At 36.0% G+C, this 16,875-nt stretch overlaps 1 protein-coding gene across 1 annotated transcript in view; it reads left to right on the top strand.

The window, feature by feature from the left end:
• Positions 1–8,356, top strand: part of CATSPERB (cation channel sperm associated auxiliary subunit beta) — a 95,046-nt gene extending 86,690 nt beyond the window's left edge. The window contains exons 21-26 of the mRNA XM_045561962.1: positions 1,300–1,410; positions 2,444–2,554; positions 3,831–3,966; positions 5,385–5,485; positions 6,216–6,290; positions 8,060–8,356. Of these exons, the coding sequence (XP_045417918.1) occupies positions 1,300–1,410; positions 2,444–2,554; positions 3,831–3,966; positions 5,385–5,485; positions 6,216–6,290; positions 8,060–8,263 (738 nt within the window). The 3' untranslated portion in view covers positions 8,264–8,356. The remainder of the gene's footprint in view (positions 1–1,299; positions 1,411–2,443; positions 2,555–3,830; positions 3,967–5,384; positions 5,486–6,215; positions 6,291–8,059) is intronic.
• Positions 8,357–16,875: the final 8,519 nt, after the last annotated feature.

The following is a 16,875-nucleotide window of genomic DNA, read 5'->3' on the forward strand; positions in this document are numbered from 1 at the left end:
CCATAAACTGTACTAAATATATTGTAAAAGTTAAAATTTATCAAACCTTACACAAACATTTATAGACTGTTCATAGCACCATTTGCAGTCAAGAGGAATGTAAGCAAATGTAAAGATGCAGTATCAAATCATAACTGCATAAAATTAACTATAGTACATACAGTAATACTGTAATAATTTCGTAGCCACCTCCTCTTGCTATTGCAGTGAGCTCAGGTGTCTCCAGTATTCACTTAAAATGCTGTATGATGCTAATCATCTCCGCATGAGCAGTTGTCTCTCCAGTAAATTGCATATCGCAGTAAAAAGTGAGCTCTCACGGATATCAAGTAGTATTTTTTGTTGTGTTTAGTGCAATACCGTAAAGCTTGAATAACACCATGGGACCCATACAAAGTGCTGCTAGTGATGCTGGAAGTTCTCCGAAGAAGCAGAGAATAGTCATAACTTTAAAAGAAAAAGTTATATTGCTTGATATGTACCATAGATTGAGGTCTGCAGTCGTGGTAGCCTGCCATTTCAGACAGACAGTTCATCTTGTAAACAGATGGTGTAAATTTATGATATTCATAAATACAGTTCAGTACTGTAAATGTATTTTCTCTTCTTATGATTTTCTTAATAATATTTCCTTTTCTCTAGCTTACTTTATTGTAAGAATACAGTACATAATACATACAACATACAAAATATGTGTTAATCAACTGTTTATGTTATTGATAAGTCTTCTGGTCAACAGGAGGCTATTAGTGGTTAAGTTTTACAGGAGTCAAAAGTTATATGCGAATTTTTGACTTCGCAGGGGTTGGTGCCACTAACTCCCGCATTGTTCAAGTGTTAACTATATATCTCACTGGTTCCATTGTGATGTAATAATTTTAACTGTAGCCTTCTCAGAGTCTGCAACTCTTTTTAAAATATAAATTATTACTCTTTGTCAACCAACTTATTATTTTCTTTGTAACAAAAAGCAAATAACCAAACTTGAAGATTTATTTACCAACTACATCACTAAGGTTCTTTTATAAAATGTTTAAACTTTATTGCACTGACTAAAAGTATTTTAAAATACTAAAAGTATTTTTCACTTATTTCCAAGTTCCAAGTTACATTACCATTGTTTGAGGTTGTTGAAATTTGGGAAAGTGAAGGGCAGGAATACTGGGGAAGAGAAATTTAATACAAGAGCTAAAACTGGAATTTTTGCATTGATTGGTTTTCTGAAAAATCAAACTATTTAAATTAAAGACTTAGTAAATAATAGTGAATTATACATTTTCTTTGTTTAATCACTTGCAGATAAACTACAGGCCTCCATCTAATATGGGAGTTGCTATTCCACTCACAGATAATTTTTATCATGCAGATCCTAGCAAACCCATACCAAGAAATCTATTTTACAAGTCAAAGGTAAATAATTTTTCTACAAATAAACTAGCATTTATTCAGCCATAAAAAGGAAAAAAGTACTGATGCATGCTACAATATGGATGAAACTCAAAAATAATATACTAAGTGGAAGAAGCCAGACACAAAAGGCTACATATTGAATATTTCCATTTATGTGAAATGTCCAGATAGGGAAATCTACAGAGATAAAAAATAAATTAGTGGTTGCCATGGGCTAGGGGAAGAGAATAATGGAGAGTGACTGCTAATGGATACAGAGTTTCTTTTGGGAGTGATGAAAATGTTCTGGAAGTAGACTGTGGTGATGGCTGACTAACATTGTGAATACACTAAAATCCAATGAATTGTATACTTTAAAATGGTTAAAAAGGTGAATTTTTTTTCAATAAAAAGAAGAAAAAAACGCTAGGAGAGAAATAGTAATCTTAAAGATGGTTGAAGGAAGGATATTATTTTTTAAAATAGAGTTGATTATCAAAATCAAAAGCCAATTTAAAAATAATAATAATAATAAAATAAACCAATGTCTGGCAAGAGTGATCAAGTTAAAAGGAATGACAAATGAACAGACAGTGGAGATTTTAGATATCATTAATGAATGCTATGAATAAAGACAAGCGTGAAATAGTATGTTTGGGGAGTGTGCTGTAGAGTCTGCAGCCCCATACTATCAAGTCTGTTCCTTGCAGTCTCCGTTTGTAAGCCTGTGATGGGAGGGGCCAGGAGCAGATAGCTGGTGTCCTGACGTGCGGAAACTCAGAATGAGGCAGGCTTTCCAGGTCCTGTGCAACCACGCGGAGCTGAACTGGAAAGCCCCTGAGTGAAACCAGGGTTCAAAATACCAAGTACCAAGCAAGGAGACAACTAAAATTCAGAAATATTGTACTTGTCCTGTTAATTAATGTATTTTTCTCCCTTTTAACTTCTTGGGAATTTTATTTATTCAGGGAACAAATATTTATTGAATATTTACTCAGTTTACAGAAATCCTGCCGTACAAAAAAGCAAGTCAACCTGTTACTTCTATTTGCAGAAAGCTGGTAAATTCAAACAGTGTGCTAATGTTTCTACTCGGGAGGAGTGTAACTGCACAAATGATCAGAAGTTTTCACATGCTGTTGCTTTCTCAGATTGCAGGGAAAAGGTGAGATAATTTTTAATTTCATATTAACAAGATTTGGAAATGTGCCTTTTGGTTAAACATGAAAACAAAGACATAGAAATAATATCATGTTATGACAGAACTAAATATGACACAGAGCTAGAAAGATCTGAATTTAAATGTACTAGACAAATTAATGAACCTCATGTGTAAAATAAAGTAATACCTGCACCGCTCTATTTCACAGGATTCTTATTAAGATACACACACACACACACACACACACACCTATCTATATGAAAGCAATCTGTAGCCTGTAAAACACTATATTATAGTAAATATTGATTCATTCAAAAAAATTTTAAGTATCTAATATGTATCCGGTTCTTAGAATATAGACATCAAAGTCCTTGTAATCAAGGAGCTCAGTCTGGTGGTAGTGACAAATAAAAGACATTATAAGAGGATGGTTAAGAGAATGGGTTCTGTGTCAAATAATATTTCATTCTGTTAGTATCAAAATACTCAAAGGCATATCAAGTTAATGTTGGTGCTTATATTAGCAGAGTCAAATGTGCAGTTGGTATAATGTTTAAGCAGATCCATTTCAACGTCTTTGTAAGACTATACAGAGAGAGACACTATATATTATATAGACTATATGTAAGACTATATATGATACATAGACTGTCTTATAGAGAGACTATATATTGTAGTCCTATATATTATATGTTGGGCATAGAGTCAGCATTCAGTAAATTATGAGGGTTGTTATTATATACCCCCTGGCTGAACTAAAATAATATTTCTTGAGCATTTGTTATCTACTAAATGCTGCTCTAAGCCTACTCCATGATTTGTCTCATTTAATTTGAGTCACAGAGAAGTCAGGCAATTTGCCAAAGACCTCACTGTTAACATGCATTGAGGCTGGATTTGAACTCCAGAGGCTGCTTTTACAGATTATGCCTAAAAGACTGTGACTGGCCAGAAGAGTGGTGAAAGGGACCTAGTTCATGCAGGGCCTAACAGGATATGGTTTGGCCAAAACAAGTTTGAATGACATCATAATAATTTCCCGTGAAAAAGGCAAATAGAAGTTACGAGGTTTGTGACGACTGTGTTTACTGCCTTTGGAGTGCATGTTGATTCTCCCGTAAGGCAAGAATTTTTCATGCCTGAAAAGACAGAAACCCTAAGAAGCACATTTCATTAAAAAGCCAAACTATTGAGCATGTATCTACTCATTCTTTACCAGGAAATGAAGTTACTATTGAATTTTCCAAATTTACATTCATTCTTGGAATTTATATTTTAGGTTCCTCGTTTTAAGTTTCCAGTTACACAATATCCGATTTCTTTGGAAATTTTTAATAAGAATGGATATGTCCCAGTGAAATCTCCATATCTGGTTACTGTGACTGAAGTGAATATGAGGAAAAACTGGAAACTAAGTAGGGTTTGCTTTCTTCTAGAATCATTTCATTTTATAAGTAATGTTATTACTGGTTTACAAAGGTCAGTGGTTTACAAAGCCTGTCTACACAAGCGATAGCCAGGAGTTCTTTAGAAAATGATTCAAATCAGTTGGCACATTGCTGTTTACTTCTATTGCTTTCCTCTTATTTCATCATCACTTCCAGTGACCTGCATTCTATGGCATAAAAGCATTTTTGAGGAATTTAAACTGCAAAAAATTTGAAAGCCATTTTGTGGATTAGTAGCAACAATGATTGATTGAATTTGTGCTACATGCTGGTCTAGTGCCTCCTTTCACTGTTTATTCAGTGTTAGAGAGGAGGTTACACAAGGTGTTGCCAGTAATCTTTAGGATCTATCTTCTACTTATGTGAGTAAAGTTTCTCAAAGATTTTTATGGTAAAATAATTGAAAAGATGCAGAAATATCTTTAAATAAGGTATTTACCTCAATCCAATTTTACCTCAAATATATAACTTTCTGTTTCACATGGTGTGTTTGTTCATATATGAATACTTTGAGGAGATAGATAGATAGAAAGGTAGATAGATAGATAGATAGATAAACAGAATTAACTAAATAGAAATTTTTATCAATCATTAGTATGGTACTAAATATCCAGACATTTGGTATTCAGTGAGCTTTACTCTAACAAATATGCATTTTTGAAATGAAAAATCTAGCAAAGTAAAACTACTAAATATTTTGCTTTAACTAACATTCCAATTTTCTGTGGTGTACTGGAGGCTGCTCTTACCAGATTTGGAGTACTGATTGTTAAATATTGAAGCATTTGACAAGCTGGTGGTAAACCATTGAAATCAGCCATGCAAAGAGTATTTACACCATGGAAATTGGCAAATGTTATAATCACAGCTTCTTTTTCCCCTTTAGATCCTGTGTACCATTACACCACTGAAATTTCTAACCCCTACACTACCTATCTGGTTTTAGAGAGGATGATAGGAAAGGCAAGAGTAACTGATCACTTGTTTTGGAAAAGATTTAAGTAATCCTATTGCAAAACTTTACTGCTGCCTTATTGAAAATCATTTACCCACCACTAAGGAGGTCCTGAGATGATCTTAATGCCAAAAACATAAGGAACATGCAAATCAGGCCAGGTCATGAGCATGGAGCTAGGAGGAAAAGGTCAGCTTAAAAGTGGTCAGAAGTCTTGTCCTTCTTGAGGATACCCTCAAAGGCAATGTGAGATATCGAGCTTAATTTCCCTTAAATTTATCTTTTACAAAGTCAACAAGAATCAAAAGTACAGGATAATTTAGTCATGTTATAGAATGGAATCTTTCATTGTACCTTAATGTATGTAACAGATTTTATGCAAAATGAGAAAATAACATGTGTACTTAAAATATATTTCATGCATTTTTAGAACATACTGTACCAGACAATGTTCAAAAACTGAGAGATTATTTAGAACCAGTTCTTCATGCTTCAGTGTATAATCCTTTAGGTCTCAATTTAAGTATAAAGGTAAGTTGACAGCATTTTTGTTTTTACTATGTTGAGTTTAGATAAGACTTATATGCCTAAACTAACGGTTTTAGTTTTAAAGCATAGGTATCCATGAATGGTGGGAATAGCAACTTTAAAGTATATGGAGAGGGTTTATTTTTCCTCGATTTCCCTTGGTGTTATTAATTCTAAAGGTGTCTGAAAGTTGAACTTAACATTAACTTACTGGTTTTTAAGTTGATAAGCAAGACAGATTATCTAGTAAAGTGGAACAGAAAAGTTAGAAGGAAGAAATGGGCTCATTATTTCACCTGGATATAAACAGATACATGTCTTCTAGTTCCAGCTGCCCATAAGAACACATGAAGTTGATATAATCCAGGTAATTGTGAAAACCAATCAAAATTAGAGGACATATCAAAACCACAAACATGAGGATTAGCCCAAGTGCTCATCAAGGCCAAGCTAGGTTTTCTGTTTTTGTTTTGTTTTGTGTTTTTGTTTCTTCATTCTAATATATATATTTTTTATTATATATATTATATATAATATATATATATCAGCTATTGAATCCCTCTGTTTCAATCCCTCTTTTTATTTTGATACATGGTGTGTCTGTCCAAGAGCCTTAGGAAAGGGATGGGAATTTCTTATGCAACATCTATAGGGAAAGTGGCCCTGGGGTGTATTTTTACTTAAAGGAATATACCATTGATTCTGCTAATGACTGGGTGTGTTTTTTCCACAGGGCTCTGAGCTTTTTCACTTTCGAGTGACTGTTATTCCAGGGGTCACTTTTTGCAACTTAGTTGAAGAATTTCAGGTATAGTGAATCTACAAGATATCAAATGGGGTGATGGCTGGGGAAACAACATGACAAGCATCAGTCCAAGAGCCTAAAGAGAAAAAAATTGGCAGAATTTGTGTGATGGACAAGGCTTAGAGACAGGGGATTCTGGAGACTGGCAATGACATTGTCAGTAGTGGTAAAGCTAGGGTGCATGACAGGTGCCAGCACTGACTGATGCTAGGAGAATTTTAATAAGTGACTGTATTTGGTTTTGTTCCCTTGCCACCTTCCATGTTTAGCTTGGCTTTCTGACTTTTAATATTCTTCCTGTCACCCCTGCTTCTCCACAGGACATATGTCTGTAACATTTTAGTTTCCAGTATGATCCTTCTTTTGGTTATTTGAGTCCTAGTAGTAGGGTCTTAAATATTCCAAAGGCTTTCGAGATCCAAAAGAATTGGGAACCAAAATCAATTACCCCAAATCATCACACAAAAGCAACAACTTGTTTTTGCCTATTCATATAATGACAAATGCTGCCTGTGAGGCATGGGAAGGAATGAGGATTTGATAAAAATTGATTAATGACTCATTCATTGTCAAATACTGATGCCACATTAACATTCTCTCTCTCTCTCTCTCCCCCCTCTGTCTTCCCCCCACCCCCACCTTCTCTCCCTCTGCCCTCCCTTCTGTCCTGGCCCTGCTCCAAGGCCAGCCCCAATAATGACTCTGCACTACTACAGTGGTGGGTGGCCATGGCAGCAGTGCGAATATCTAAAACCCTGAGAGAATATCTATCCCACTAGATAGAGGAACTAGGAAAAGATACACCTGTCCCATGAGAGTGAGAGAAAATCCGTTACTTTTTTCTCCCTTTTCTCACCTTTTTTCCCAAAGGCAGCCCCAGTTGTGGGAATAGCACAATAGCACAGGGGACTAAAATTCTCATATAATCTCAGCTTTCTTTCCAGAAAACTAGAGAAAAGGGCCTCTAGGAGAGGAGAGTGTGGGGAGAATCCCTAAGAGAGCTAGAGAAGGGGATTCCTGATTCTGTACATAAACTAGCACAAGCACCAAGATGCACATGAGCAAAACACACCTAAAGAAGCATCGCAAAGGGTTTGAAATAAAACTTCAATATAAACACCATCTAGTTCCAGAACAACTCCTGAGTGGCACATGTACTAGGAAGACACAAATAACATAGCAATAGCTTAGAAAACTGAGCTGACATTGGAACTACCACGCACAGAAGGTGAGGCATAACTTGTGATCTGAACTCAACCAGTGCAATTGACTGCCAAAACAAACACATAAACAATCAACATTTTCCAGAGAATTTTTAACAAGAACCAGAGTCTCACAGCATAACAAGAACTAAGAAAATATAATCAATTCTGAAGAAAAATATGATCAAGAAATGACAACAAATGTGTATTCCCTAAGTGCCCTAGGCAGGTAGTATTCCCCCTTCGGCATTCCCACACTATTTGCCCATTTCTGCATGACTGAATACAGAACGTTCTCCTGCTGTATAAGTGTCCTATCTGCTTTCCTCTGCCAATAAAGACAAGGTTACAGCATAGGATAATTGAGAGAATTCTTACTTCCTATTTATTGTGTGCCAGTTATTACTTGTCAGATTGTTACAAAACTGTTTCTAAGCTTTGTGGATGCTGAATATCTGTATAACTCTAGGCAGAATTTTGCTAGGTGATTAGTTGTGGGAATCATGTAATGGTCAGTATTTTGCATTACTAGATTCAGAAAGCTTAAAGATTTTGCCTTTTCTGTTGCAGATTTATGTTGATGAAGTACCATTGCCATTTCCAGGACACACTCTTATTGCTGTCGCAACAGCGGTAGTGTTAGGTGGATTAATTTTTACAACATTTATGTTTCACATGCGTGGCATCTACCCATGGAAGGCATTCCAAAAATGGCTTAGAGGAAACAAAGTGGACTCATCAAATATTTCTATCAGTGAAATTATTGATAGCTGAAAATCTGAATAGTGAACAAGTGATAATTATAATTCCTCTTTATTTTCTAGTTTTATCAAACAATTCCTAGAACAATATATTTAAATGTTAAATACACGAACCAAAAATGAAATAAAATAAATATACAAACTAGATAAAATGCTACATAATTACCATTATAATTCAAATTGCTATTTGTCAATATATTTACCACTCCATTTTCTTATTTGGAATACATAGAAAATTTCTTTTTATTTCAGCATATTACGGGGGTACAAATGTTTAGGTTACATATATTGCCTTTGCCCCACCCAAGTCAGAGCTTCAAGCATGTCCATCCCCCAGACAGTGCTCACCACACCCATTAAATGTGAACATACCCATCCCCTCCTCCCCCCTCCCACCTGTCCGACACCCCATGAATGTTACTACTGTATGTGCACCTAAGTGTTGACCAGTTAATACCAATTTGACAATGAGTACATGTGGTGCTTGTTTTTCCATTCTTGTGATACTTCTCTTAGTAGAATGGGCTCCAGCTCTATCCAGGATAATACAAGAGGTGCTACATCACCATTGTTTTTTGAGGCTGAGTAGAACTCCATGGTATACACAGACCACATTTTATTAATCCACTCATGTATTGACAAAACAGCCCTTGTGACCTAATCACCTCCTGAAGGCCCTATCTCTTAAAACTATAGCATTGGAGATTAAATTTCAACATGAATTTTGGAGAGAAAAAAACATTTAAGCCATAGCAAATAATACTCCATGAAGTGGATTTTTTTTTAACCATTCACTCATAAAGGAATATAAGGGATGTTTGCAGTTTGGGGCTGTTATGAATAAACTGTTAGAAACATTTATGTGCAGGTTTTTTTGTGAAGTTTTTATTTCTTTAAGATAAATGCCCAGGAATGCAATTGCTGAGTCATGTTTAGTTTCAGTTTTTTAAGAAGCTGACAAACTATTTTCCACCAGTAAGTTATGAGTGATCCTGTTGCTCTGCATCCTCCCCACCATTTGGTATTGTCAATATTTTTTATTTTAGCCATTGTTAGGTGTGTAGTGATATCTCATTATGGATTGAATTTGCATGTCCCTAAAGGCTAATGATGCCGAACATCTTTTCATGTGTGTATTTGCCATCAGTGTATTCTCTTGTTCATATCTTTGGCCACTTTCTAATTCTAATTGGATTGTGTGTTTTTTACTATTGAATATTGAGCATTCTTTATATATTCTAGAAAAAATACTTTTTCAGATATGTGATTTGCAAATATATTCTCCCAGAATATAGATTATCTTCTCATCCTATTAACAAAACAGGAACTATCACAGAGGAAGTTTTTAAATTTGATAAAGTTTAATAAATCAGTTTTTCCTTTTATGGAGTTTGCTTTTAGTGTCAAGTCCAAAAATTCTTTTCCTACTCCTAAGTCCCAAAGAATTTCTGCGAGAATGTTTGCTAAAATGTTATGGCTTTACATTTTACCTTTAAGGGTCCTGCTGTGTCACCCAGGCTGGAGTGCAGTGGCACAATTGCAGCTCACTGCAACCTTGAATCCCCAGGCTCAAGTGAGTAGCTGGGACTACAGGTGCACACCACCACACTTGGCCAATTTTTTTTATTTTTTGTAGAGACAGGGTCTCGCTATGCTGCTCAGGCTGGTCTCCAACTCCCAGCTTCAATTGATCCTCCCACCTCATTCTCCCAAATTGCTGGGATTTCAGGCATGAGCCACCACGCCTAGCCTGAGTTAATATTTTATAAGGTGTGAGACTCAGGTCAAGGTTCATTTATGTGTGTGCATATGCATGTCCAAATACTCCAGCACTATTTGTTGAAAAGGCTATCCTTCCTCCATTGAATTGTTTTTGCACTTTTGTAAACTATCAGTTGGGGATATTTGTGTGGCTCTATTTCTGGGTTCTCTATTCTGTTTCATGGATCTCCATATCTATCTCTTCACAAATACCACATAGTCTTGATTACTGTGGCTATATGTAGTAGGCTGAATGGTGGCTCCCAAAAAAGATATATCCATACCCTAATTCTACAGAACTATGAATATCACCTTATATGGCAAAAGAGTGACTATCAGCTTACATGGCAAAAGATGTAATTAAGTTAAGGAACTTGAGAGGAGGTTTCCAGTGAAATTATCTGGGCCTGAAGATTTCTTTTTGAGGAGATTTGTAATTACAAATTCATTGGGCATTATAGTCATGAGGCTATTCAGATTATCTGTTTCATATTGGGTGAGTTGTGGTAGTTTGTGTTTTTGAGGAGTTGGTACATTTCATCTGGGTTGTCAGATTTATGTGTGTAGTTCTTCAAAGTAGTTATTATCCTTTTGACGCCTACAGGGTCTGTAATGATATCCTATTTCATTTCTGATATTAGTCATTTGTATCTTCTTACTTTTCTTTTTCATTTGTTAGTTTTTTTAAGATTTGTCAATTTTCTTGATCTTTTCAAAAGAAACAGCTCTTAGTTTCATTGATTTCCTCTATTGCTTTTCTATTTTCATTTTCATTGATTTCTGCTCTAATTTTCTTTATTTCTTCTTTCTTGCATGTTATACATTTATTTTGTTCTTCTTTTTCTAGGTTCTTGAGAGAAGAGTTTAGATTATTCATTTGAGACTTTTTCATTTTCCTAATATATGAATATACTATAAATTTCCCCTCAACACTGCCTCAACTGTATCCTATAAATTTTAATGTTGTATTTTTATTTTCATTCAGTTCAATTTTTTAAAATTTCCCTTGATAATTCATCTTTAACGCACAGGTTATTCATAAGTGTGTTGTCTAGTTTCCCCATGTTGGAGACTTTCCTGTTATTTTTCTGTTATTGACTTCTAGTTTGGTTCCATTGTGATTGGAAAATACATTCTGTATGATTTCAATTATTTTAAATTTACTGAGATTTGTTTTATGGCCAGGATATGGTCTATCATGATATATGTTTTGTGGGCATTTAAAAAAAAAGGTTATTTTCTGCAAAAAAAAAAAAATACCTTGGAATAACCTTAACCAAGAAGGTAAAAAGTAAAAGACCTCTACAAGGAGAACTATAAAACACTGATGAAAGAAACCATAAATGGCAAAAACAAATGGAAAAGCATCCCATGCTCATGGATTGGAAGAATCAATATTGTCAAAATGTCCATACTGCCCAAAGTAATCTACAGATGCAATTCCTATCAAAATACCAACATCATTTTTCACAGAATTAGAAAAAACCCTAAATTGCATATGGAACCAAAAAAGAACATGAATAGCCAAAGCAATCCTAAGCAAAAAGAATAAATCTGGAGGTATTACATTATCCTACTTCAAATTATACTACAAGGCAACAGTAACCACAACAGCAAGGTACTGGTGTAAAAGTAAATACATAGGCCAATGGAACAGAATAAAGAACCCAGAAATAAAGCCACTGATCTTTGACAAAGCAGAGGAAAGCATGCACTGGGGAAAGGACACCTTTTCAATAAAGGGTGCTAGGAAATTGGATATCCTCATGTAGAAGAATAAAACTGAATCCCTATCTTTCATCATATATGAAAATAACAAGCTGGGTTAAAGACTTAAATATAAGACCTGAAACCATAAAAGTTTCTAGAAGAAAACCTAGGAAAAACTATTGTCAACATTTGCCTAGGAAAAGAATTTATTACTGAGACTCCCAAAACAAATACGACAAAACCGAAAATAAATAAATGGGACTTAATTAAAAAGCTTCTGCACAACAAAAGATATAATAAACAGAGTAAATAGACAACCTATGGAATGGGAAAAAATATTCACAACCTATATATCTGACAAAGGCCTAATGTCCATAATCTATAAGGAACTCAAACAAATCAGCAAGAAAAAAAAAACATTAAAAAGTGGGCAAAATACATGAACAGATATTTTTCAAAAGAAGAGAAATAAATGGCTAATAAATGTGTAAAAATGCTCAACATCACTAATCATTAGGGACATGCAAATTAAACCACAATGAGATATCACCTTACCCCTGTCAGAATGGCCATTATTAATAAGTCAAAAAACAATAGATGTTGGTGCAGATGCGGTGAAAAGGGAATGCTTATACACTGTTGGTGGGAATGTAAATCAGTAAAACCTCTATGGAAAACAGTATGGAGATTTCTCAAAGAATTAAAAGTAGATCTACCATTCGATCCAGCAATTCCACTACTGGGGATCTACCCAAAGGAAAAGAAGTCATTTTACAAAAAAGATACCTGCATCCTATGGTTATCAGCACAATTCACAATTGCAAAGATATGACACCAACCTAAGTGCCCAACAATGAATGACTATCCAAAGAAAATGTAGTGTATATATACCACAGAATACTACTCAGCCATCAAAAAGAATGAAATAATTGTCTTTTACAGCAACTTGGATGGAACTGGAGCCCATTATCCTAAGTGAAGTAACCCAGGAACAAAGAACCAAATGCCACATGTCCTCACTTATAAGTGGGAGCTAAGCAGTGGGTATGCATGGTTATACAGAATGACAATGAACATTGAACAGAATGGGGAGGGTGGAAGGAGGGGCTGGGGGATGAAAAATTACCTATTGGGCACAATGTACACTATTCAGGTGACAGGTATATTAAAAGCCTAAACTTCTCCACAAAGAACAGCAAAGAGAAAAGAAAGTTTTTTTTAAGAAAAAAAGGAAAAGAAAGGTTATTCTGCTCTCTGTAAATTCTGTAATATATTCTATATATTCTATAAATGGTGATTAGATGCTGTTGGTTGATGATGTTATTTTGTATTCTTGCTAATTTTCTGTCTAGTTGTTTTAACAATTTTGAGAGGAATGTTGAAGTCTCCAGCTCTAATTGTTGTCTACTTCTCTTTACAGTTCTATATTTACATATTTTGCAGCTCTGTTGCTTGATTCGCACACATTTAGGATTGCTATGTCTTCTTGACAGATGATCCTTTTTTTTTTCCTTTTTTTTTGGAGACAGAGTCTCACTCTGTCACCCAGGCTGGGGTGCAGTGCCATCATCATAGCACCACTATGATCTCAATCGATCTCATGGGCCCAAGTGAGTCTCCCACCTCAGCCTCCTGAGTAGCTAGGACTACAGGTGCATGCCACCATGCCTGGCAAAAGTTTTTATTTTTTATAGACACAAGGTCTTGCTATGTTGCCCAGGCTGATCTCAAACCCCTAACCTCATGTGATCCTCCCATTTTGGCCTCCCAAAGTGCTGGTATTACAGCCATGAGCCTCCACACCCAGCCATTCTAGAATGATCTTTCTAAAACACAAACCCAGTCATCACATTCCCCTACTTAAAATCCTTTCATGAATCCCTGTACCCTCCAGAATAAAATCCAAACAAAGGGAGGCTTTCAGGATTTGGTCCATATCAATTTTTCCCGCAACATCTTACTCCATTATAGAACTCTGCAATCCAGCTATCTCAAACTGATACTTGTCCCGGAAGGCAGTCTCTGACAGAACTGGGGTCCTTAGACAAGAAGAGAACAAGAAGTACAGTCAGTCCTCCATATCCACGGGTTCCGCATCCATAGATTCAACCAACCACAGCTCAAAAATAATTTTCAAAAAAAGAAGAAAAAAATGAATGGTTACATCTGTACTAAACAGGAACTGACACTTTTTCTTGTCATTTTTCACTAAAAAATATAGTATAACAACTATTTACATAGTTGTTACACTGTATTAGGTATTATAAGTAATCTAGAGATGATTTAAAGCATTCAGGAGGATGTGTGTAGGTTATATGCAAATACTATACCATTTTGTACAGCAGATCCTTGAATAATGTCATTTTGTTCAACATCATTGATGAGAAAAAAAATCTATTCCAGGCCTGGGCCACTGTTTGTGTGGAGTTTGCACACTCTCCCCATATCTGTGTAGGTTTTCTCTAGGTACTCCAGTTTCCTCCCACATCCCAAAGCTGTACCCATTAGGTAAACTGGTGTGTCTAAATTGTCCCAGTGTTTGGTATCAATCTGTGGTGTTTAAGAAAGTAAAAATAAAAAAATAAACTGTTCCAGTGTGTGTGAGTGTGCCCTGTGACGGAATGACGTCCTGTCCAGGATGGGTTCTCGCCTTGCACCCTGCGCTGCCAGAATAGGCTCTGGCCACCCGAGACCCTGAACTGGAATAATTGGGTAAATAATTATCTCACTTGTTTTTATTAATCTTTCTTAAATGTGTGTATAGCTCACATTTTTTTTCAATGTTTAATATTAGAAGTGTTTGGGGTCTTCATTTAGATGTTTGGTGATGTTTTTATGACCAGAAATATGCCATAGTAACTTAACTCTTATTTGTATCAATTAGCCTATGGTAAAAGTGGTTTAATTACACATTGTTTTGCTTAAAGTCACAGTTTCCAAGAACCTGAGCAACAACATTAGGTGAGGACTTACTGTATAAGGGACTTGAGCATCATGAATTTTGGTAGCTGTGGGAGGGTCCTGGAACCAATCCCTCATGAATACCCAAGACGACTGTACTACAACCACTTTTTCTTCCCATCTCCTTACCCTCAACAATCCCTTGCCATTCCTCCTACTGGCTGAGCCTTACCAGAAAGCAAGCAGAGAGCAAGAGAGCCTGGGTGAAACACGCCATGGGGATCAGTCTCCCAGGCCACAGAACAGGGCAGAGAAGAGCAAAGAATGGATGTTTCTAGGGGAAGGGTGGGACAGCCAAACGGAGAATACCCAGCACACTGAACTTCAAGCCAACCTGAGTCTTAGGGCTGCTATGAACCAAAAGTCTCATCTTGCCAAATGCCATTCCTGTCCGCCAAGATCATGAAATTTTCTGACAGAGTTCAAGCACCCCAGGTCTCAATTCAAATAATATTAAATGTGTTATACAAAATTACATTTTCATTTTATGGATAGAACCATGACTTTGCTCTTCATCATTTCAAAATTCTTCATTTCTCAAAAAGGATTTACCACGATCAAAATCTGGTTGCTATGATACAGATGATTAAAAATATGTTCAACTGTTCTCACTGATTAAAACATCTTTTTGTCCCATTCACAGTAGTCATTTCTTAGAATATGGAACTTTAAAAACAATTTGCAGGGGAAAAGTTAATCTTCAGCAGGGTAGTTTAAATCTACTGTTTTAGACAAACAGATACCCTGGCCATTCTGTGTAGTTATGTGCTGCACAATAGCTGCTAGAATCCATAAGCAGAGCAACTAGCTCTATGTGCTCAGATACTGTTAAGTAAACATTAAATACTTATTAAGGACTTACGTTGTTAAAAAACTTGAAAGCAAGATTTCTCAGACCAACTACAATCGAATAACCAAGATTCTACCAAATGGACTTAGTAAATAACTTTACAGGTAATTTCAGATGTCTACAAGTTTGTTCAAAGCATTCAGCAACCTGAAATAGCCCTAGCCTGCTCTTTTAAAGTTTTTCATTTAGTTATCATTGTCATTAAATGTGTCCCTGCATGGTTTAAAAAGTCAAATAATTCCACAATTATTATAAAAAATAACAGTTCCCTGTATACGTCCCTCTCCCATTTCCCTTCCATCAGAGGCAACCACATAAAATTCTCTTAGCTGTTTATTTGGATATGTTACCCCCTGTATCTCTAAATAACCTATTATACTGCTACTTTTTAAGAAATTGTAAGTGTAATCTATTAACATTCCACTATAGAAGCCTCACCATCATCACCATAAACACTCACTCTTCTCACTCCCCCAAGTACAGTTTTATCAAAAGTATAGCCAGATGAATATTCTTTGTTTGCAATACTATGGCAATGTAATGGCGTGAAGCCATGTTTCTTTTCCTTCTCTGATAAACTTTTTATTTTCCCTGGTGTTAATAATGTCCTTGTTAACATTTTGTTCACTATTTGTGCCCACAGTCTCCCTCTGCTGGCTCCCACATATTCTAATTTATTGGTATAATACCTTGTGTTTTGTTTTTTGTTTTTTTTTTTTTTTTGAGACAGAGTGTTGCTTTGTTGCCCTGGCTAGAGTGAGTGCCGTGGCGTCAGCCTAGCTCACAGCACCCTCAAACTCCTGGGCTTAAGCGATCCTACTGCCTCAGCCTCCCAAGTAGCTGGGACTACAGGCATGCGCGACCATGCCCGGCTAATTTTTTCTATATATGTTTTTAGTTGGCCAGATCATTTCTTTCTATTTTTAGTAGAGACGGGGTCTCGCTCTTGTTCAGGCTGGTCTCGAACTTCTGACCTCGAGCAATCCACCCGCCTCGGCCTCCCAGAGTGCTAGGATTACAGGCGTGAGCCACCGCGCCCGGCCTAATACCTTGTTTTGATGGAGCCCATCTTCCAGTAACTTCTAGAGAGAAAATATATGTGTGCCCAGAGTTTTGAGATCTTGCATGTCTGAGAATGTATCTACTTCCTTCCCATTTGATTGATAGCTTGGCTGGATATATAATTCTATATTGAAAACCATTTCTCCTCAAAATTTTGAAAGCATTGCTCCATGGTCCCCTAGCTTACAGTATTGTCATTGAGAAGTCTAATGCCATTATTTTTCCTGATTCTTTTGTAAGGAAAGATTTAAATATCTTTCCATTGTCCCTAGTGTTCTGAC

Source organism: Lemur catta, chromosome 1, assembly GCF_020740605.2.
Source record: "Lemur catta isolate mLemCat1 chromosome 1, mLemCat1.pri, whole genome shotgun sequence".
Classification (NCBI taxonomy): Eukaryota; Metazoa; Chordata; class Mammalia; order Primates; family Lemuridae; genus Lemur; species Lemur catta.